The following is a 23,621-nucleotide window of genomic DNA, read 5'->3' as shown; positions in this document are numbered from 1 at the left end:
AGGAGAAAGGGCGAGTGTGGTGTGACTGATAAATTGCGCTTGTTAGGGGGTGATTTGTCACTCTTTTTCCCACAGTCTGACTGCGTCCTCTCCCGTCTTTCCACCTTTGATGGTGGACGATAAAGTGATTTTCTTTTTCTCGTTCACTCATCTAAAAAACAAAAAAGGATGTGAAATCATAATCACAGGGTGACTAGCTGTGTGTGCGCACATACTTGTCTGTACAAATGATTTCTGACAGAAATTAGTTACTTCTTTACGTAGGTCAATGATATGACACTCATTTGTTTTTGTGTCTTTTCTGCATCTGTTCATTTAGAAATACGTAAAACAATGCCATTTATATGCACAGTTGCTTGAATATACCTCTTCTAGGATTCTATGATAATATAATATATTATAATAATATTATATCATATCTTCATTAAAATTCATTTGATATTTATGTGGGCATAAAGTAAAAAATGTCAGGTTGATTTAACTGTTCTGATATTAGATAATGTTTTAATACATTTATGCACAAAGTAATTTAGGAATTATTTGAATTACTTTGAAATATTTAAGTAGGTAAAAAAGATAAAAAAATATTATGAAAAAAGCCTTATTGAAACAATGGAATTCCTGAAAAGAAAACATTATTGTGTAGTTTGACTTAATTGCTTATTATTATTATTTCTTAAAAAATATTTTATTTTTATTAAGCCAGGTTTTCCAAAATACGGGTCCGTAGTTGATTAAAAGCTAATAAGTTAACTATGCAAAATTAAAATGAATAACTTCACAATAAAAAATAATTAAACAAAAAAACGTACTAAAAAAGATCCAGTATTTTATTTGTTTACCTGCATGTCGTGTGACCATTAACTGTAATCAAAGGACCATGAACATGTGAATGTGTTGTTAATTATTCAAATAAAAACTTAAATTCTTAAAGGGTACTTCAAAAAAATTAAAATTTTATGAATCCCTTTATTAAATTACTGTTTGAGGTGTTTTACGCAGCTGTAAGAAAGAGCTCTTGTTCATAATTATTAGTGAATCAGAGCCATTACATCTGGTGTGTGTGTGTGTGTGTGTGTGTGGTTTATGTCCACAGTAGGGCTGGATGGTATCGTAGACACAGACAGAGGAATTGATTAAATTAGTCACTGTAGACATGACATGGAGAGCCCTGATGACACAGTTCCACTCCGCACAGCAGTTCTTTTGACTGTTGGCTGCACACGAGTGCGGGTGGCATGGGGTGGTAAAATGTCCAGAATACATCAGCTGGCCTTGCTCCCAATCACAAACCCAGCATGTGCTTGATGGGTTGATCATGTGTCTGAATCCCTTTCTGCTTGTGTCATCACCACCATCAGCCAAACCAAGAGAAAAACACTGCAGCTCCATGTTGTATGCATTGAAGATTCATAATATATACACAATGACTTCACTGGCAATATAAAATGAACCAACATCTTGAATTTTGTGATGATTTGATAGTTTTTAGTGCTTTTTATTTGGTCATTAAGCTTGAATGGTGTCATTAGTCTAGTTTCACAGTCTGTCTAGGTAAGATGGATATTAATATCATTTCAGCTTTAAACGTCACTAGTGAAAACAGTGTTAGCTTCATCATTGGCAAATATTTACTGGATCCCGTGTAAAAAAAAAATATATATATATATATATTATATACATGTTGGTGCACATAAGTGAAATTAAATGATTGAATATATTGAAATGATTACATATTTATTATTTATTTTGTTTAGAACTTTTATTTAGTACAAAAAATGCTCAGTTTTACTTTCTAAACATAATTCTTAAATTATTACATTACATCGGCTACAGTGCTTGTTTGGTTAAAATAAAGCTTGTTTCAAAATATTGAACATTGTTTTTCGCTATATCATGGATACCTACTGCATATAGAGAGTATATTATATATCTATTTGTACATAGCCTATTCATTCATTTAAAAGCCACATCAAAGCTGACCTCCTTTCAGACCACGGCTTTTAGTTTAGTTTAGAGTTGAAGGTTTTTTAGAGCATCTCAAAGCTTCTCATTTCTCTCTTTTGAATGTGGTATTTATTCTACAAGCTTCTCAATGCTCCATTTCTGAGATTTGATTTATGTTTTCTTTAGTTTGCCTGTTTGCCTGACTCAAGTCGCAAGTTTACTTGATGCGGTTACTTGAAACAGATGTGGAAGAAAGTGTCTTTGGTGACATAGTTCAGAAATATAGTGTATAGCCATCTGTTAATATAAGTGCTTTTGGGTTTATGCTACAGCTGCTCTTATAATCATGCTCATTAGTTCTCATACCCCCCCCCCACGCTTTTTTAATAATGATAATAATAAAATAATAGAAATGATAAAAATTGCATTTTGTTACTGAATTTGCACTAATTGTCTAATTCAAAAGTTTCTTAATATCAAGTATCAGTGACTGTAACATCTTGCAGCAATTGATAAACGGAACTGTTACAAAAGTCTGCAAGTATAGGGAACCAATAATTAAATTTTTGAACAGTATCAGTTGTGTAAATTTAATTATTTTGTCTTGTGGAATATAAATGCTAAACATCTAAGATGAGTGAGGAGAATTTACAAGCAGCCGTGAATGGAATAAAATGGTTGTGATTCACTTTAGTTTGTTGGAATTTCATCAGTTCGCAACGGTTTCACTCCATAAAGTAACACACGTTTCCCACTGTGTGTGTGTGTGTGTGTGTGTGTGTGTCCTTCAGGTCGCCCCCTCCCTCCCACGCCTTCATCCAGTCTGCTCCCACCAGCCCCTCCTCCCCCTTCCGCCCCCCTGCATCAGGCCGCCTCCTCCATCAGGGAGTGTCATATGCCCCTTTTGGACAGCGGCTCATCCCATGCCATACTGGACCCCCCTCCTGAAGACGAGTTCTCCCCCAACTCCTACCTGCTCCGTGCACAGCCCCCCACCACCGGTAAGAGTGTGTCACTGCACTGTCACATTCTGTTATCACTCTCAGCCCCTCCCTCCACCGACACTGACCCATCCTGCATATGAACCCTGTCCCACTGCCATAAGCCACATTTTAGAAATAAGGTGTAAATTAGATTAGGGTGATCATTAGAATGTTCTTTAAAGACTGCCTACAATTATTATTTATCATTCTGAAATATTATGAAGAATATTTTGAAAAACATTTCTCCATTAAAATCAAATGATCAATCATGGTCAGCTTAACAGGGAGATTTCTTTAAAACATTATAGGTTAATTTTTTTACAAATCTGAACTGTGCACAAAAATGATTCAGGTTTGATCAATGACCTGAGCATTACTAAAATCACAGTGTTCTCTCAGTGTCCAGCTTCAGATTTCTCCAGGGGTTTGAGAAGTGTTACATCACTCAAGTGTAATTCAGAGTTCAAAGTGAAGTGTGGTAAAGTACATTTCCTGTATTATCATGCAACAAGCAATTTCATATTATTTTCACTTTTGAATTAAACCCTTTACATGCACTGATTTTGGTAGCTGGAAAAATGGCATCCTGTATTTATTTACATTTGCTTTAATTTATATAATAAGAGACCACTGTATTATATATATTATCCAAATTATATATATATATATAAATCAGAAGCTATGTGACAACCTGACACAGTATCAAAATTGTTGATTGAAAAAAAAGGAATAAATATATTTCTGTAAACAAAATGATGATTTTTTATTTTATTTGTTTAAACCATTTTAGAATTATTATTTTTTTTGTAATACTATCTGTAATTTCTAAATGTTTCTTTCATTTGAAGGTTTTTTATGTTCTCTGCAGCCGATAATTGCACAAGCACATTGTGTTCTGCACAAACAATGTTTATCCTTTTGCAAGCACAGTATCTAACTTTGTTGTTGTTGTTGTTGTAAGGATGAGGGCATGTCATGCAACCTGTCTGTGTTTGCATTTGTTTTATTCTGCTGAACCATTTTTGGATCACAAGTTCACAACCCTTTCTTTAGCTGAGAACCACGGGTGCACTTTTTGATGACTTTGAACACAAATATTTAAGCGCTTGGCTCATATTATTATTAACACCCATTCAGCTGTTGTAAAATTATAAATAGCAAATGTCAATAATAAAGTGTAAATAAATGTTACATTTTGTTAGAAGGTGCTCTATTATAAAAAGCATGAGCGTTTGGGTGGGTGTTGAGGTTGTGTACAGTAAATCGTCTGTCACGGGAAAAGATCTGAGACAATTCTGACACCCTCGGCCTGCCACAGCGGTTTTGTGCGCTTCCCCCGACTACCTCTCTCTCATGCACTCTCTCTTTTTCTCCTTACGCTTGTATTGACAGTCCTCCTGTTCTAACCTCTTCAACAAAATGTAACGCTACTTCTATTTTTAAACGTAGATGAAAGAGAACCATCTGATTACACTGATAATCTTTATATATTTGTATTTTTTATTTCTAATACTCCCAAATACTCCCCGTTGTATTATAATGCAATTATTATTTTTATTATTATTAAATTGTTGTTGTTGCTGTTAATCTGAAATATGTATTTTGTTTTTATTTTATTTTCCAATACATTTCTAGAATTCAGAGTAGTATAATTATATTTATTTTATTTGCCTGTGCAAATTAATTTGTACAGACATACTGTACTAATTCGATCATAATACAATATAATTCTCATATTAAAGACACCAAGAATAATTTAGTGTTGTTGTTTTCTGAAGCTTTATATGTCTCTTGTAAAAGAGTTTTTTTAATCCACAGCTTTTCAGTGAATGCATGTGTAAGAAATGGCACATTATGTCACTGTGAATATTATTTTTACATTATTTAATGTGGTCTTTTTTCAAGTTTTTTATTTTTTTATTTTTTTGTTTATATATACATATATATATATATTATTTTATTTTTTTTTGCTTTATGATTATATACCATAGTTGAATTCTTAGTGCATCTATACATAAAAAAAAAAAAAAAACTAAAACTAAATGGCATAGATGTCATTAACATAAATGTGTGTTTCCCTTTGATAAGTTTCAGCAGTGTATACATAGTTTACGTTCAAAAATGTTTGTGTGTGTTTAATCAAGTGTACTCTAATCTGTTGTAATATATTATAGGTGCTTCGCTGAGACACATCCGGAGCAACTTAATTTTTAGAATAATGCTTTATAATTATACTAAAATCATTGTTACAATTGGGCAATAAATCAATGAGCTCGAGATATGATGCAAGATGCAAGATGCAAGAACCTAACATAAAAATAGTAATTTTATGAAGGCTGTGGTGATTTCTTTTAAGCTCTGAAACCTTTAAGTTGAGAGTGTTATAACTAGGAGTCTTTCAAACTCTTTAAAAACAAGCATAATGATAAAAAATTACACCAGATAGAAATTTACACCAGTCATGTTTTTATCAGTCATCGTAGCAGATATAAGACAGATCTTACACCAAGTGCTGCTCCTTCGTGAAATGGGTCAAAATTTTATAGAAGTGGAATTATGGGCCCATCTTTGTTTAACTGTTAACTGTCACTCACGTTTTTTGAAGATAGACATGAATGTGCATGATACAAACATAAATTTTTATAATTCATGACTGAAAACATTTTGTAACATGATTTTGATGTACCATTTACATGGTAATGCAATGTCTGATTTTAAAATGGGTTTTGAAGGATGAATTTTGAGATTTTATGTTTTCAAGTGATATATAACTTCTGATGATTTCTAAAATGTGATAGAGAAAAAGGCAACGAGGAAGTCTTTTTTTTAAACAAAGGTCAAAGCTCTTTTTGTAACGTAGATTTCTGAGGGTGCACTCTTGTCATAAATTCATCTATTACTTTTCCTACATCATTTTTAACAAACAATATTGGTAAAATATATATTTGGGAGTCTTAGACCTTTCCAACGATATATAGTTTGTCAAGATTAGATTAGATTTGATTGTAATATAGTATAGTCAACGTAGGCGTCCCGTATACGGGACGGGGTGACATTTAACAGGTTAAGAAAGCCATTATTATATACCACAGATGTTTGGCTTTTATATTCAGTAATCCTTTCATAATGAAGGCTCATTACATGACACCAGGCAGTCATTGGCTCCTATGTGCATGTAAAACACTTAACATTTAATTTTATATTTAATATATGGGTGAACATGCTAAACAGTTATTCCTTTAAAAATGTAGCATGCATGAATTATCATGATTCGCCATCAGTATCGACAGTATCATTACTGCACAGACTATTCATTCTTAATGCTCATAATTTGGCAGATATGATAGCTGATAATTATTATTATTATTATTTTATTTTTTTTAGACGATAACAAGTATGGTTGAAATGTAATTTTTTTTTTTTTTTTATAATTGAAAAAATTGTTCAGCTCTGCTCTTGTTTATCTCTATTCTTATGCAACAATATAGAAATTATGGCCTATACATTTCATATACAGTACATTTCATATACAAATATATGTGTAATTTAAAAAAACAAGAAGTTTTATCATGCATATATTTTAGATATTTGCTTTAATATATGCATGGAAAAAATAATTGGCTAATTATATTTAGTTATTGGCTAACATTTAAAAATCAGCTATTGTTTGTGCCAAATTTGCCTACATGCATTTAATGATTTATAATTTTGAAATTGGTATGCCTAGCACTAAAAAGGACTTTTTAAAATGAATGAATAAAAGACTGAATTCTGTCAAATACTAGTACTACTTATAATAATGGTCAGTACTGATATGTTGTATAAGTAAGGCTGTGGCAAACAAGCTGTCCAACATAAATCACCAATCTGAGGTGGCAGCAATGCTCACTGCGCCCCGTTCCTCCCACCCCTGAATTGAGAGTAATTGGTATGCACTGATATTCTTCTCCTCCGCGTGCATGTGTGTGTGATTATTCTGCAGTGAGGCGGGTAGTGCTCCAGCCTCTCGGTCTCAGAGGTGTCATCCATGCGGGCGAGGTGTGCTCGAGAACCAGAACTGAACGTGCGTCTGGGAGACCTGTCTTGTCAGTTCACTTGCTCTCCGTTCCTCTCTCCCTCAGCAGTTACCTCTATCGCTCTCCACCGTTCCCGTCAGAGTTTCTGTGGCAGTCGCGTACTTTCCTTCCTCTGTCAAACTCTCCCTGTCGAGTCACTCTGTTCACCCAGTTTCCAGCCCTCTGTGCGGCTTGACGCTGACTGCGCCTGGAAAGAGCTTCACTCTTAGCGTGCTAATGCCGCAGATAAATAATTCATATCTAGTTTCTGTGTTGTTCTTTTTGCTATTTCTGGAGTGTTTTGACTGTGGGAAATACCGGTAATAAGGAAATCGGTGGAAGTTTGTTTTATGGCTTGAATGTTTGAGCGCTGCGTTTTCAGCTGTGAGGAGAATAAAATGGTTTCATTTGTGTCAGTCAAGCATCTGAATAAATAATATATTAGGGTACCTAAACATTAACAGTATAATTAGTGTAATTGTGATGTATTTGCCAAAGTGTGGAGGATGCGTTGGGTGGCATTTGTAATCAGAGTAGGATGTCATTACTCCCTAATTAGTGGAGGCAAGTGTCTGAAACTGACCCAACTATGTGTTCAGAATACCAACAATGGCTTCTATTTCTTGCACATAAAGTTGCATATTTTATAAAATGAATAAAAAGAATCAGCCATCAGCTATTGTTCAGGCACCATTCCCATTGGTTGAGCTGCAGCTGTTATGCTTGTTTGGATAGTGGTAATTAATATATGATATATAATTAATATATTGATATTGATAACTGCGTTTACCCTTTTCAGGATAATCAATAGGACAGTTTACCCAAAAATAAAGAAGATCTTTCGAAGAACAATAATAACTAAACAATTTTGGTGACCATTGCATTTAATTGACAATTCAACATTGTATTGAGACAGTGTATTGCAATTCCTTGTATTGAGGGATTTCTCAATATCATTTTCTACTAACTGTTTGAGTAAACTGTCCTTTAAAGGGTTAGTTCACCCAAATATAAAATTCTGTCATTAATTACCCTCATGTTGTTTCAAACCCGTAAGGCCTTTGTTCGTCTTCGGAACACAAATTAAGATATTTTTTATGGAATCTGAGAGCTGTCTTACCCTGCATAGACAGCAATGCAACTGAAAGGTTCCCAAGTCCAGAAATGTAGCAAGGAGATCTGTGAATTAATCCATTTGACAGCAGTTGTATACGACGCTACGAGAATACTTTTTATGTACGAAAAAACAAAACAAATAAAACACAACTTTATTCAACAATTTGTCTCCTTTGTTTGTTTCCTACATTGTTGTGATTTTATCTGACAAAAACAGCTTATCGGTGTGACGCAGCTGACACAGAACATAGAACATAGTGTAGATTCAGTGGATATTCTCCAAAATGGCACTAGGGTGATTGTTGAATAAAGTCGTTTTTTAATGTATTTATTTTTTCGCACAAAAAGTATTCTCGTAGCTTCGTATAATTGCAGATGAACCAGTGCTGTCACATGGATTAATTCACTCTTGGGAACATTTCAGTTGCGTTGCTGTCTATGCAGGACCAGACAGCTCTCAGATTCCATCGAAAATATCTTAATTTGTGTTCCCAAGACGAACGAAAGTCTTACAAGTTTGAAACGACATCAGGGTGAGTAATTAATGACCAGATTTTCATATTTGGTTGAACTCACCCTTTAAACCTACAAAAATCTATATGAAATATCACCTGTATATTAAACTGGAATGGGCGAAATATTAAAAAATGACACAATTCAGCTTTAAATCCTAGAACTAAGATGAAGAGGAAGGAAAGGCCAGTTGGTGTCCAGCACTGAGCTATTTTTGTCCGTTCTCAATCCTCAGTTCTTCAGTAGCACAGGAGGGAGACGTCAGCTGATCTCACTGTATCTCTCTGCATGCAGATCTGACTTTTACCGAGAATAAAACCACTTCATATGTCAAGACAGTGTACTGTAGGAAACAGGGATAAGTGGCATGAACGTGTGTCATTTGGTATTTTGTGATTTTGCTGTACAGTTTGTATTGCACAGTTTGTATTGCACAAAAATCGGGGAACTTTAAAAGTGTGATTTACATAATTTTTTTTAATTACCGTCAGTTTTAAATATCGTTTATATTTTATTTAGATTATTTCTTGAAATACTCTTAGAGAGATTGTTCTGTTAATAAACTAAACAAACCTTATCTAGTCTTCTCAAGCAATTGAAAAAAAAATGGGGAAAATAATTTAAATTAACTGGCCAGAAATGATGTTACACTTAAAGTGATAGTTTAAGAAGTTATTATCCAAGGGTGTTGCAAAGCAAAACGTCAGTATAGTTGTTGTCACATGCCAAGTCATGTGTGCATGTTTTTGTGTGTTGTCTGTATTAGTAAGCCCATGAGGCTTATCCAGTAACAATTTATTATAGTTTTATAGTATTACTTTTCTGTTTTTTACTGATGCTAGACTGATCATTCAAAATAATTTTCGTTTTTGATGTGTGTCCAGTGAATTCCAAATATAAAAATAAATATAATCAAATGAGAGGATGTCCTTGTCAAAAAAAAAAAAATAATAATAATAATTGAACAGAAGCATTACCACATGGTAATTAAACACTACCATTCAAAACATACAGTATATGTCTTAAAGGGTTACTCCACCCCAAAAATGAAAATTTTGTCATTAATCGCTTGTCCATGTCGTTCCAAACGCGTAAAAGCTTTGTTCATCTTTGGAACACAATTTAAGATATTTTGGATGAAAAACGGGAGGCTTGTGCCTGTACCATAGACTGCCAAGTAAATGACACTGTCAAGGTTCAGAAAAGTATGAAAAGCATTGTCAGAATAGTCCATCTGCCATCAGTGGTTCAACCGTAACGTTATGAAGCGATGCAAATACTTTTTGTATGTCTCCTCTGTGTCTCTCCACATCACCATAGTATCATTTTGGAGAATATGAGCTGAATGTAGGATGGATGGGCTGTTTTCTTTCAAATCAAAGCACGAATACATATAGAAAACATATTTTGTCTGGTTGTGTTCAGATCATATTCTCAGAAATGGCGCTACGGTGATGTGGAGAGACACAGAGGAGACAAATTGTTAAATAAAGTTTTTGATATATTTGCAAACAAAAGGTATTCTCATCTCTTCATAACTATGCGGTTGATCCACTGATGGCAGATGGACTATTCTGACAATACTTTTCATACTTTTCTGGACCTTGACGTGTCATTTACTTGGCAGTCTATGTGACAGGTTTTCATCCAAAATATCTTAAATTGTGTTCCGAAGACGAACACAGCTTTTACGGGTTTGGAACAACATGGGGGTAAGTGATTAATGAAAAATAAAGTTTTCATTTTGGGATGGAGTATCTATCCTTTTAATGTTATCAACATTGAAACCATTGTGTGGCTTAATATTTTTGTGGAAACTGTAATGCATATTTTGGATACTTTGATGAATAGAAAGTTCAAAAGAACAGCATTTATTTAAAAAATAGAAATATTTGTAACATTATAAACTCTCACAATATATCAAAGAAAACCGTACTGCCCACAAACTTTTGAGTGGTAGTATATAAACCATTATTGGTTGAATTTCCAGGAAAATACATTACATTCATATCATGATAGATTGTAACATTTGGTTGCACCAAAATAGGGCATTGCTTTTGCCCCCGCTCTGAAGACATTAGCTTCTGACTTTCAAATGCATTGCAGTTGCACATTTTTATGTTTTTATTATTATAATTTTTTTATTAGTTTCAGATATTTTTGTATATTAATTCTGTGTTCATACCTTCCAATGACAGCGTGAACATGTTGTTGACAAGGTTCCCGTACTCCCACTCAGTGAAGCTCTGAAATATTGTTGCTTGTCATACACTGTCTAGCCAGATCTGTCGAGCGACAGAAGCAAAAAAAATGGCGGTTGGTGCGTGAAGAATTAGTCTGAGGATGGATGAACGACAGAAGGTGGCTGGCCACCAATCATGACACCTCATTGCTCTCTCCTTCTCTTTCTCTTTCCCTCTCTTTCCGTAAACACTCCACTCTATAGCACAGAGCTCAATTACCCCCGCTCTGTCTCCAGGCTCCTCCTGCCACATTTAGATTGTGTCTTTTATCATTCCAAATTGACATTTATGCTTTTACTCCTATTGTTTTTCCACCGTTCCCACCGCTCATGTTGGGCAATTTATTTTAATCCCTGTCATGGCGTGGCCTATAGCCTAGCAAAGCTTGGCTGCAGTCATTTCACCATTGCCATGCGCTGGAAACAAGAAGCCACCACGCAGAGCTGTTGTCCCACGTCTCTGCCTCCATTCCTCCGCCTGTCTAACCAGCACCAGCTCATTTCTTCTGGCCCGTTCACTCTCTCTAGCGTCTGTCTTTCTGTTCTTTTTTTACACTCTTTTTAGTAATGATCTTGCTCAAGTTAAAGCTGACGTAATTTTTTCAACTTACTGTACAGAGTCAAATAAAAAAAAAATATATAGTAAATAATATAAAATAAAAAAATAAATATAATACAGAATTAGAAATAGTAATAACAAAGTAATAAATAGTTTATACAAAATAATAATAACTATTGATAATAAATAAATGAGTACTACTACTACTAATAATAAAAAATAAATACATTGTGAGCAAATAAAATAAACTGTCAGTTTTCAAAATTTTGAAAATAATCAGAATCTGCTTGTTACAATATAATTTGCAGATTATGTAGGTATTTCTTTTGTTCCTGTTTCTGTAAATGTAAATTAAACTAGCTAGATATAATCTGTGTCTGTGTGTGTGTGTGTGTGTGTGTGTGTGTCTGTGTGTGTTTGTTTGGGGACGGGGCAAGATATTTTGTTCCACTTGATTTCCTTATATATAAGCGGCATCCTCTTCCATAGGATTTTTTTTTATTATTATTATTAGTTTCAGATATTTTTGTATATTAATTCTGTGTTCATACCTTCCAATGACAGCGTGAACATGTTGTTGACAAGGTTCCCGTACTCCCACTCAGTGAAGCTCTGAAATATTGTTGCTTGTCATATACGGTCTAGCCAGAGGAAGCCAAATGGTAACACTTTAGAATAAGGTTCCATTAGTTAATGTTAGTTAATGTATTAATCAACATGAACAAACAATGAATAATACATTTATTACTGTATTCATTCATCTTCGTTAATGTTAGTTAATGAAAATACAGTTATTCATTGTTAGTTCATGGTAATTCACAGTGCATTAACTAATGTTAACAAGCACAACTTTTGATTTAAATAATGCATTAGTAAATGTTGAAATTAACATGAACTAAGACTTATAAATGCTGTAGAAGGATTGTTCTTGCTTAGTTCATGTTAACGAAAGTAGTTAACTAACATTAACTAATGGAACCTTATTCTAAAGTGTTACCAGCCAAATAAATTATATTTTCCCCTGTAAGAGTTTCTCATTGATATGCCTTGAATGTAAATGCATCTTTGTTTTTGTAGAACAGGCTGGCGGGAAGAGCAGGAAGTTTCCATTTAGGCAAATAGGCCTTTTTTGAACCCACATAGTGTCTCTTCCTCTGTTTTGCTTGTCGCATATTTTGTCTGCCTCCGCCGTTCGCTCACCGAATCAAAACTCATTTATTCATAAACACTGCTAAATGGTGAAGAACGGAAAGCTGAGGGAGAAAGAAACGTGAAAAGAGAAAGTGATGGAGGCTGGTAGGAATTAAACGAATGTCTGTAACGGAGGACAGAATAGCTTCACAGCTGTTTCGTGTCCCAATAAATCGAGCATTATGAAGCCCGTGTTGTAAGCGGAAGTTTTGAGAGGGAACGAGCTGCAGGAGAGCGGAATCTGTGACCTTCTTTCCCTGCCAACATAAAGCTCTCAGAACTCAATCATAAACCACACCAGGGTGAAATTTGGTTATTGTCTGTATTACAAAAGAAGACCCACTTTAGATGCTTTATTATTATTATTATTAGATGTTTTTATTATTATTAGATTTTTTATGTAGTTTGATATATTGATTCTAATAAATAAAATAATTGTAGTTGGCATTAATAGGAGCTATTGATATTGGCAAAAATCAGTGATGATAGTTGGTAGTTTTCATTTTATTTCATATAAACCATGCTTTTCTGTGCACTTGAGGGTTTTACTGTATAACAACAATAAAAAAAAATACACAACACACACCTTTTGACAATATTTCTATATTTTACATAAGACATAAACATGATAATTTATATGAATCTCAAACATAAGCATGAAAAAACTTAGATATTAGGGCACATGGATATTCTGTGTAATATACAAAATGCTATCTAAAATGTTTAAAAATTGTTTTTAATTATATATTTTTTTTTCCCCTCCCTTTCTTGTGCAACATTCATATACAGTACGTCATGACAATCAAATATAAACAGTTGTTAGTGTCAATAAAGATAAAGCATTCTTACAAAACATCGTCATGGTTAAGCTATTATCCAGAACTATTTTTATTGAATGGGATTTTTTAAATTCATACTATTAATAAAACAAACAACAACAACTGATTAATCTGTTCTGAACCTATTCAGTTATCAGCCCCTTTTTAGTTATTGTTATTGGCAAAATCCACAGTTGGTTGACCTCCATTCCATAGTCCACTCATTTAGGAATGTTCCAGACAGCAAATTCATAGCAACACACCCTGGCAATCAATACATCTTTCCACAGGCATCTTAAACGACCCCCTGTCTTTTACCTCCTGCTTGGGTAAAATGTGCACATTACAGTGAGAGATTTTGTATTTAGGCTCTTTGACGTAACTCTGTACTAATAACAGTAGTCGCCTGTAATCTCTGCATTACTGTACTGACTTTAGCTCTGTTCTCCGGCTGTGAGCACCACATCCTGTAGAATGGAAGCACAGGAGCGGCCCATTGTCCCTCTGTGATTCCAGCGCTTCACACCGAGACCCCTGGCGTGCCGTTCTCACATGTGAGCAAGAAGAGAATCCCCCAAGCGCCATTCTTTATTTGCCCATTGAAGGCCACTGTCACAGCAGCCCATTCAGAAGGCGCTTCGTCTGCGCCTGTCGCATCAATTTTGGTCGACTACGCCAGGTCGCTTTGAAAAAACAAGGAATGACGCTTCGTTCCTTCCTGCCTTTGTTCCAGTATATGAAAAGTGGCCGGCTTGGTTTTGATGGGCATGTCATTGGGCGATAATCCAGTGTTTTGAGCACCATTGTTGGAGCCGAAGAGTTCCTCCAGAGTTCCTCTGGCGCTGTTAGCTGAGAGAGCAGGGCTTTGTGCCCGGCTGGGTTTTGTCGCGCTGCGTTTTGAGAGTGCTCTGACACACTGCACGTAGAGAGATTACACAGCCCTTGCCCTCAGACCGTAGCCGATCTCCCGTTGGTCTAAAATCCTCTTTCATCTCGGAACCTCTTCTTAAGGGACACAAAGGCACTTTTGAATCCCTTGCTTTCCCTTCTTTTCACAGGTACCTCGAAGAATTTGCTTCCGTTTGACCTCATGCGCCATTGTTGAGAGGTGCGGCGGAGGGTGTGAAACACATTATCATATTCGCCGTGTTATTTGCAAGCGTTACGTTGAAGAAAAACAAATAAAGGTGGAATATATGACAGAAATAAACCCAGGCCTTTGTGGTAGTTCGTGTGGATAATTGAATTTTGACGTTATACTCTCAGGAACATAGACACATCTGTTAAACCTCTAGAGACGCTTGAATACAATATTTATTCAGAGACCGTCAGGTGGGGCAAAGATTTTAGTTTATTTTGTGCTGTGAAATCTGCGAAATTGCTGTGTATCTCAGTTGTTAACATGCTGAGAAGTTTTCACGATAAAACACTAAATGTTTACATTAACAGTTTAGAAAATGAACATTTTTACATGTCTAAATTGTAAAACACTGGACTAGGCTAATTCTCTTATTATTGCAATTTTGTTCTAAATTAAGAAGGTTTATTATATTATATTATATTATATTATATTATATTATATTATATTATATTATATTATATTATATTATATTATATTATATTATATTATATTATATTATAATATAGTAATCATATCATATTATAATATATTATATTATATTAATTATATTTAGTATTCATATTATATATTGGAATATATTACATATTATGAATTAATATATTATAATATTATATTTTTATTTAAAAATTGTTAAATTGTTATTTTTATATTCTTAGGTTTCTATAAAATATTGATTATTTTCACATGTTTCGTGTAAATAAACTGTACTGTGATAAAATACAACCATTTGATGACTTTTCAACGTATATATATATATATATATATATATATATATATATATATATATATATATATATATATATAATACATCGCTGTAGTAAACTGTAAATGTCACTTTTTTGTAGCAAGCATGTCAGAAGCTAGAAGGCGATACAAATGTATTTTTGTTTTCATACTCTGAGACTTTAATCTAATAAAAAAACAGACATGTTTTATTTCTCCATCTAACAATAGATTTGATCAAAGTCTTATTTTTTTGTGTCTGCTTAGATCTTATTATCCATGATTGATCCTTCTCTCTGTTGCAAAATGTGGAGCATTTCCCCTCTCCTCCTTTCAGTTACAAGTGTTTCACGCATGACTACTGAACAGTAAACAGATTACGGCTCCATTGAATCAAAGTAACCTGAACAACTTGATGTTCGGAATTTGTGGTTAAAAAGCATTTTACAGACAGCATCCTAAGGGACCATAAAAGAAGAGATGTTCTATGATTAATCTCCTTTTTCTCTCTCTCTTTCAGGTGCGTCCAGTCATCACAGTCAGACCTCCCTTCGACCTCCTCTGCCTCCCCCGCTCAACCACCACCAGTCATCAGCTAATTCCCTCAATCGCAGCAACCAGGCCAGCCGGAGGAACCCGCAGAGCCACGCACCTACTGCCGCCCCGCCAGATGGACCCTCCACCCCTGAATCTGTCCAGCTCCAGGACAGTTGGGCTCTCAACAGCAGTGTCCCGCTGGAGACACGGTAAGTTTTACTAAAACACCAAAAGGCATATGCTAGAGTTTACATTTTTTTTAGAAAGTTATAGAGATTTTGTAAATCTTTACTGACTACATATTATGTGTAATGTCGATAAGCATGCATTCCTCTTGTCGTTATAATCATTAATGATGATCCTTCTGTTGTGTCTTAATAAAGGGGATAGTATTTTCATATTTGTTTTAGTTTTTCATCTGCATATATTACAAAAATATGTTATAGAATAGGACTAAAATTATATAAAATAATAAATAAAACCGTTATTACTAAAATGCATTATGAATTATTATTATGTTGCTATATGAATTATTTCATATAATCTATTAGTTTGGTGCCTAATCATATTTTAATTGTGTTTTTTATTAAATAAAAATATGTACATCTAAAAGGATGGATATAAAAAAATTGTAAATGCCCACTTACTGCTTATAAAAAAGCTTCTTTTTTTTTTTTACAAAATGATAGTTTTAAACAGTATATATTATAAATGTTTACATTATATTTATTTATATTAATAATTATTTAAATGCATTATTTTGATTTATTCAGTTATTGAATTTTCATTACATTCAGTTATTTTTTTAATAAAATTGCACACAATAATATAATCTAGATATTTTTTTGACTAATTCTACAGTACTTGTCCTAAATTATATATCCCTAATTAAAATTGCATATACATATGTAACCCTGGACCACAAAACCAAAGTCTAAAGTCTCAAAATAAATTTGAGAAAACAATAAAAAACAGAAAAGAGAATTAATAATAATATAATAAATAATCTTTCCATTGATGTATGGTTTGTTAGGATATGACAATATTTGGCCGAGATATAACTATTTGAAAATCTGGAATCTGAGGATGTAAAAAAAAAAAAAAAAAAGAAAACTCACCTTTAAAGTTGTCCAAATGAAGTTCTTAGCAATGCATATTACTAATCAAAAATTAAGTTTTGATATATTTATGGTAGGAAATTTACAAAATATCTTCATGGAGCATGATCTTTACTTAATATCCTAACGATTTTTGGCATAAAAGAAAAATCTATAATTTTGACCCATACAATGTTTATTTGGCTATTTCTAAAAATATACCCCAGCGACTTTAGACTGGTTTTGTGGTCCCCGGTCACATATACTGAAAAAAAACTAAAAAAACACTGTTGTTTTTTTAATGGTGTTATATGCAGTGACTGCCAAAATTGTATATAGAAATGTGTACATACACACACACACACACACACACACACACACACATATATATATATATATATATATATATATATATACTTTATTTTGGCAATCACTGCATGTAATTATAGTCCCCAGTCTACAGTGCACAGACACAAAATACACAAACCCTTATTATCCACCCACCCAGAGCTAAACATTTAGTTACAGCCTGTCATACTCACACACATTGGATTGTTTCTGCTGGGTCCCCGTGGGTTGTATTTTTTTGTTTGTTTATTGTGTAGTATAGTGTATCTCTTCTTGCAGGACTGCAGGGATGCTCCCCTTGACTCAACCATACTCTCCTCTATTGCTGTATGCACTATTTATGAGACACACACTCTTTTGAGTCTATTTCTCTCTCTCTTTCTCTCTCTCTTTCTCTCTCTCTATTTTCTCCTCCCTATCGTTCAGATGTTTTATTCACCAGGTGCTCCGACACGCACCACAACCCAGGTCCTTTAGTACCCCACCCAACACCATGTCGCGTGTCCAATACCGTGTCAGCACATACGTCTCACCACAGAATCCATGAAGAGCCAGGCCACACACGCATAAACACACATTCACACACACTCCACGTCCATCAGTGCCAGTCACCATCCATCTCCACACAGATCCCTTCCCCTCTCTCTCTCTGTCTCTTCGTCGCTCTCTCCCATAAAAAAATAAAATAAATAAATTGACACCCACTTTCAGATGAAGCAAGCGCCGCCTGAAAAATAGGTCATGCAATGGCACGCATGCAAAGCAGGACTGCAATGCCATGCACGGGATACAAAAAGTTCTGCTTTGAATGCTAGAGTAGTAGCGAGAGAGAGGAATAGGGCCATATGGTGACAGATTGGTTGAGAGTAACAGAAAGTGAGGAATGTGCAGCTGTCACATTAGATGAAGTGTCTCCGTGGTTAGGAGTCTGGACCCGAGGGGACCGCAGGTGGAGCACGCAGGAGTTCGGAGAGAGTTTTTACCACCAGTGCATGCAGCTGCATCCCAGTTCATCCCAGTTTTGAACTTAACAATTGATCGAAAATATTTTTAAAAATATAACAATATATATATATATATATATATATATATATATATATATATATATATATATATATATATATATATATATATATATAAAATAAATATTCAAAATATAAAACACAAGCTGCTAATGCAAAAAAACTCAACACATTTAAGGCAACAATATATTTTATTTTATTTTATTTATTAATATTCACCTGGAATATTTGACATGAAACTTGGTTTAGGATGAATGTTTAGGGTGGTAGAATCTTACATAAACTAAACTATTAAAATAAAATAAAAAAAATTACTGAAAATGAAAAACTGAAAAATTGATTATAAAATGGAAACTTTTTTTTTTTTTGCTATTTAGCTGTTTTGCTATTTTACTGTTTGTTGAATAATATTCACTAAACATCAGTATTAAAATAATAATAAAAAACTGTTAACATTTCGTGATTATATTATTGAGGGATGGCTATTCAATAAGCACATTTTGTTATCCAATTAAAATGAGCCAATTCAGTGAGCTGATTTGCTAATAAAATAAATAAAAAGACAATGAAATAATTCAAGAAAACAAATTTCAGATTTTCCAACCCTACTACAAATAGAAAGAGGAATGTTTCATTAGTCATAGCATCACTTGTTGGAAAAATGAGCTTCTTTCTGGAAAAAAAAAATCCTATTTTGAAAACAGCTGAGCTACTGTCACGCAAAGACTACTGCACTAAAATATGTTAGTTACGCTAGAAGCATTATACATTTTAGTTTCAGTTAGTGCCAGGATTTTTAGTTGTGTTGCTACTCTATGTGTAATCTTAAATCTCTTGTGCTGGTCAATCTCACAAGTACGTAGGTCCACATTAACGAGTCTTACAAGGTTCTGCTGAGTTTCTGCAGCACAGAGAGAAAACTCCAGATGCTCGAAGGTTTGAAAAAATGCAGTCTCACAGTGTTTTGCTATGCAAGACTAATTATCTTATGAAATATGATCTCCATCGTTATCTCCCGTCAGTTCATAAGAAATGGCCCAGTTCTGAGGAGCAGCCGAGAGAAGAAACATTTTTTATTCAAAATGTTTTCCTCCGGGACGCTGCACCACCTGAGCGTTAGCATGAGTGTGTGTTAATAGCACACACAGTATCAGAATGCACTGAACACTTGAGCTCTGGGAACTCTCCTCCAAAGTCTTAAGTTTCCAGCCTCTCATCCAGGAAGCTCAGTATTTATCCATAAAAAAATCTGGGCCTGCCACAGAGATGGACCCCAATTAGAGGTGGTTTACTTGGGCTAAAATTTCTTCAGTGCCCCCCCTGAGCTGGAGCTAATGACGGTGTGCTTCATCTTAGTGGACGGAAATTGGAGAAGATTCTCTATTAGGCACCAGGGAAGTGCTTGTGTGTCTTTTTCTTTTCTTTTACGCTTCTATCGCTCTCCCCGTGGGCTTGTTTGAAACACCGGTGTCATTTCTCTCACTTGTTCTAGTAGATTTTAACCCTGCGTGAGCACAGCCGGTCGTTACGGTCTTCAAATCAACTGGTTTTAGAAGTCCCAAGGTCAAAGTACAAGCGTTGGGGTGATCAGGCGTTTGCAGTTGCTGCCCCAAGACTTTGGAACAAGTTACCCCCTGATATCCGTACAACTGCAGATGAAACTCTTTTTAGGTCTAAACTTAAAACCCACCTGTTTAGGATGGCTTTTAATACATAGTAGTGGTGACACAATTTCCCTCTTGCTGTTTTCTTTTTTGTTATATGTATTTATTGTATGATATGATGTTTATTGTATTCTATGATGTGAAGCACTTTGGATACCTGACAGTTGTTGTAAAGCGCTATACAAATAAATGTTGATTGATTGATTGATTGATTGTTCTGCACATGACTTGTCATCCCCTAACAGGCCTCTAACTTCTCCGCACAAAAATACAGAGAAGAAATGCCTGCTCTGCTCTGAATCTGAGCCATCGCTAACTGCTTTTTTTGTTGCTAGATACAAATAAATGGCCCAGGTGGAATCTGTAGACTTTTATGCACAGCTTTTGGTGGTGGTGGTGGTGGTGGGAGAGGGGATCTGTGGAAAGGATCAAACATGGTTAAATGTGTTAAGCTGAAAGTACTACAATGGTAGCGGAAAATATGTAGACTCCCATTTAAAAGTTTGGTCCTTGTAAGATTTTTTGATGTTTCTGAAGTATACTATGCTCACCAAAACTGCATTTGTTTAATAAAAAATGCAATAAAAACAGGAATATTTTGATGTATTATATTATTAACATTTTAAATAACTGTTTTCTATTTTAATATATGTGACCCTGGACCACAAAATCAGTCTAAAGTGTACTGTACATTTTCTAAAACATAATCTGAAAGCTGAATAAATAAGCTTTCCATTGATGTAGCGTTGATATGTATCAGACAAAAAAAAAAAAAATCTAAATACTGAGAAAATCACCTTTGAAGTTGTCCACATGAATTCTTAGCAATACATATTACTAATCAAAAATGTATGGGTTTACATTCCATCTTAGCTGAGCAGAATATACTTTTGTGACATTGTTGTGTATTCAAAATGCATTTTCAGACTCACTTGAACTGCTGTTTTTCCCCACTCTCAGTGGCCAAAGTGTGGATGTTTCAATTCCCGAATGGTACAAAATGGAGACGTGTTGTTTAACATTTTTCTTTTTAAGTGTATAGGAATAGCTCTTATCTAGACACTTCACTAGCTAGAGGCGGATAAGAATAAAGTGGACTGAATGTAACAAACTCAGTTTGAGGTTTCTGAATGCTGCCCACTGCATCTTATATTGAGGATGGCAGTAGATCGATGTGCTGAATGAGAGAGAGAAAGAGAGAGAGAGTCACTAGCAAGCTCTTTCAAAGGACCTCAACATAGAACCACTTGTGGTTGGCTGGGCTTCCTGTAGACATTTATCATATTTTGAGTTTGTGCAAATAAACAGCAGACTTGCATCTATAAAGTGACCATATATTTTGGTCATTACATGCAAACAGCAAAGGACCTTGACCCTGCAAAAAAAACTCTGTCACCGAATCAGAAATCCCAATTAGGCTAAATGTTTTGGACAGTTTGGAGTGGAATACTATATTTGTGGAATACTAATTCACCTTCCGAAATGTTTGTGTTTGCGTTCTCTGTTAAAGCTCATGTTTGCTCGTTAATTGCTCTGGACCTTTCCTCCTCTCCCACAGGAGTAGAGAAAAGGTGTTTACTGTGAAAGTGAGATTTCTTGCAGCTTTGCATTGTTTTTGCGTATTGCCGTGTTTCTCGGCCGTGCTCTGTTTGTGCTGGTTGGTTGCTGGTGAGATGTCCCAATAGGGCAAGCATTCCTTTAATGGTTCACTGCTGTTTATTCACTAACATGTTATCTTTTAGTTTTTTTTTTTACAATTACAAATGTACAAAAACTTGACATCGGGAATTTTCTTAAAAGTGATGAGAAGCATCATAGGTATAAGAGGGACCTTTCAAAATTGTAATTCACTGTGATGAAGAAGCAGTAGAAATGACTATCCTGGCTTAAACTGTGATAAATAATGATAGACAAATGTAAGGACATCATCTTGAGGAATTATTGTGATTTTTAGATATTGAAAAAAAGCATATCTACTGTATCTATCTATCTATCTATCTATCTATCTATCTATCTATCTATCTATCTATCTATCTATCTATCTATCTATCTATCTATCTATCTATCTATCTGTCTGTCTGTCTGTCTGTCTGTCTGTCTATCCATCATCTGTCTGTCTGTGTCTTTAATGCCGCTTAGTTCTCCTTCCTTTTCAGTCTTTCTCCATTTATCCATCCCCGTCTCTCTTTCACACATTTCTCCTCTGTGTAATGTATTTTGTCCTAGAGGGTCGATTATTCACATAGACCCCGATGTCTGGTTTAACGCTTCTCTTAAGTTGATTTATCTAACATGTCTATCAAGCCATATGATGAAATATATTTGGACTTCAAAGCATTATTCTGGATATTATCTGCTCATTAAATATAGATTTTGAACTGCACTATTTATTTGTAGGGTTTTTACTTGTATAATATTGTGATGACACATAGCAACTCCCTGGTATTGAAAGACAATGTTTCGTATTCTGCGCAGTGTGTTATTAAACTAGAATGGAAAAAAGATTGTGTGCCTGCTTTAAAGATGAATCGTAAAGGCTTGAATAAGTTACCTTGAGCTTGTCCACAGATGACCGTGACTGCACGGCAAGATTGCACTGTTTAGTGTGAGGCCACACGCACAAAGTAAAGCAGCGGTATAGGGAGAGATTTTCTCTCTACCCACTTCACTGCTCTCATCCAGCTTAAAAAAGCTGAAATGAGCAACCGAATGCAGAAAAGAGAACAATTCAAACTAAAAATTCTATCATTTTTTTCTCACCATCATGCCTTTCCAAACTCATATGACTGTCTTTTCCTCTGGAACTGATCAGGAGAAGTTCAGAAGAGCAGTTCAAAATCAGCTTTTTTCCATGTGTAGACTATAAAGGGCCTGACAAGCTCAAAAAAGAAAAGAAAAGAAAAAATGCTATTGAAGTACAATAATCTACAATTTTCTAAATCCATACAATATATTTGTGTGAGAAACTGGCGGAATTTTAAATAATTATTCAATCTAAATCTTTTCAGTAGCTGATAAATCTCATTCACACTTCTAAATCACATTTACATTTCCACAACTGTCAGTTGGTCATGTGACACGCAAGAACTAATGCCATTATTATATATTGTCAATAAAATGCACGGTATTGACCACTTTCATAGTGTGTTGTTTCATGGTAAGTGGGCTATGCTTGGCAGCCCATTCAGCCCATGGCAGCCATAGTAGACTTAATTTTTTTTTTTTACTTATAGACTCCAAACTTTGAATAGTACTGTAGAATAACATGATCTTGAGTATGATGTCAGATGTAATTCTAGACTGCCAAGCAAGTTCAGTTCAGATCTGCATGCCAGTGCTCATGGGTTGTTCTGGCTGTGGGCAGCAGGGAGCAGTTGGATGCCTCGCAGGGGGGCGACAGAGAGGCCTGTTGGAGTCAGAGTGGACCGCCTGTCCCGAACAAGACACATGGACAAAGATCTGAGGCTGGTTTAGCATAGGACCTCAGTCTGAGCCAAACCTAGTGCTCATCAAAGCTTCCTGGTCAACTGTCATCTGCTTTCATCCCCTTCCTGTCTGCCCCCTTCCCCAAACACGCACACACACTTTCACCATTTCAGTCCAACTTTGATCCCGTGCACTACGGATGAATTACCAGATCTGGTATTATTTGCAATAGCAGTGCC

General features: G+C 34.9%; 1 protein-coding gene across 4 annotated transcripts in view; it reads left to right on the top strand.

Moving 5' to 3' along the window:
• LOC113064011 (teneurin-2-like) overlaps window positions 1-23,621 on the top strand; it is a 156,192-nt gene that overhangs the window by 61,890 nt on the left and 70,681 nt on the right. For 2 of the 4 annotated variants that reach the window (XM_026234505.1, XM_026234503.1), the window contains exons 2-3: window positions 2,739-2,948; window positions 15,809-16,034. In XM_026234505.1, coding sequence (XP_026090290.1) covers window positions 2,739-2,948; window positions 15,809-16,034 — 436 coding nt within the window. The remainder of the gene's footprint in view (window positions 1-2,738; window positions 2,949-15,808; window positions 16,035-23,621) is intronic. The other 2 variants (XM_026234506.1, XM_026234507.1) reach the window with 1 other exon arrangement.

Source organism: Carassius auratus, chromosome 46, assembly GCF_003368295.1.
Source record: "Carassius auratus strain Wakin chromosome 46, ASM336829v1, whole genome shotgun sequence".
Classification (NCBI taxonomy): domain Eukaryota; kingdom Metazoa; phylum Chordata; class Actinopteri; order Cypriniformes; family Cyprinidae; genus Carassius; species Carassius auratus.
Note: the sequence above shows the minus strand (reverse complement) of the source record. Positions and strands in the feature narration are given on the sequence as shown.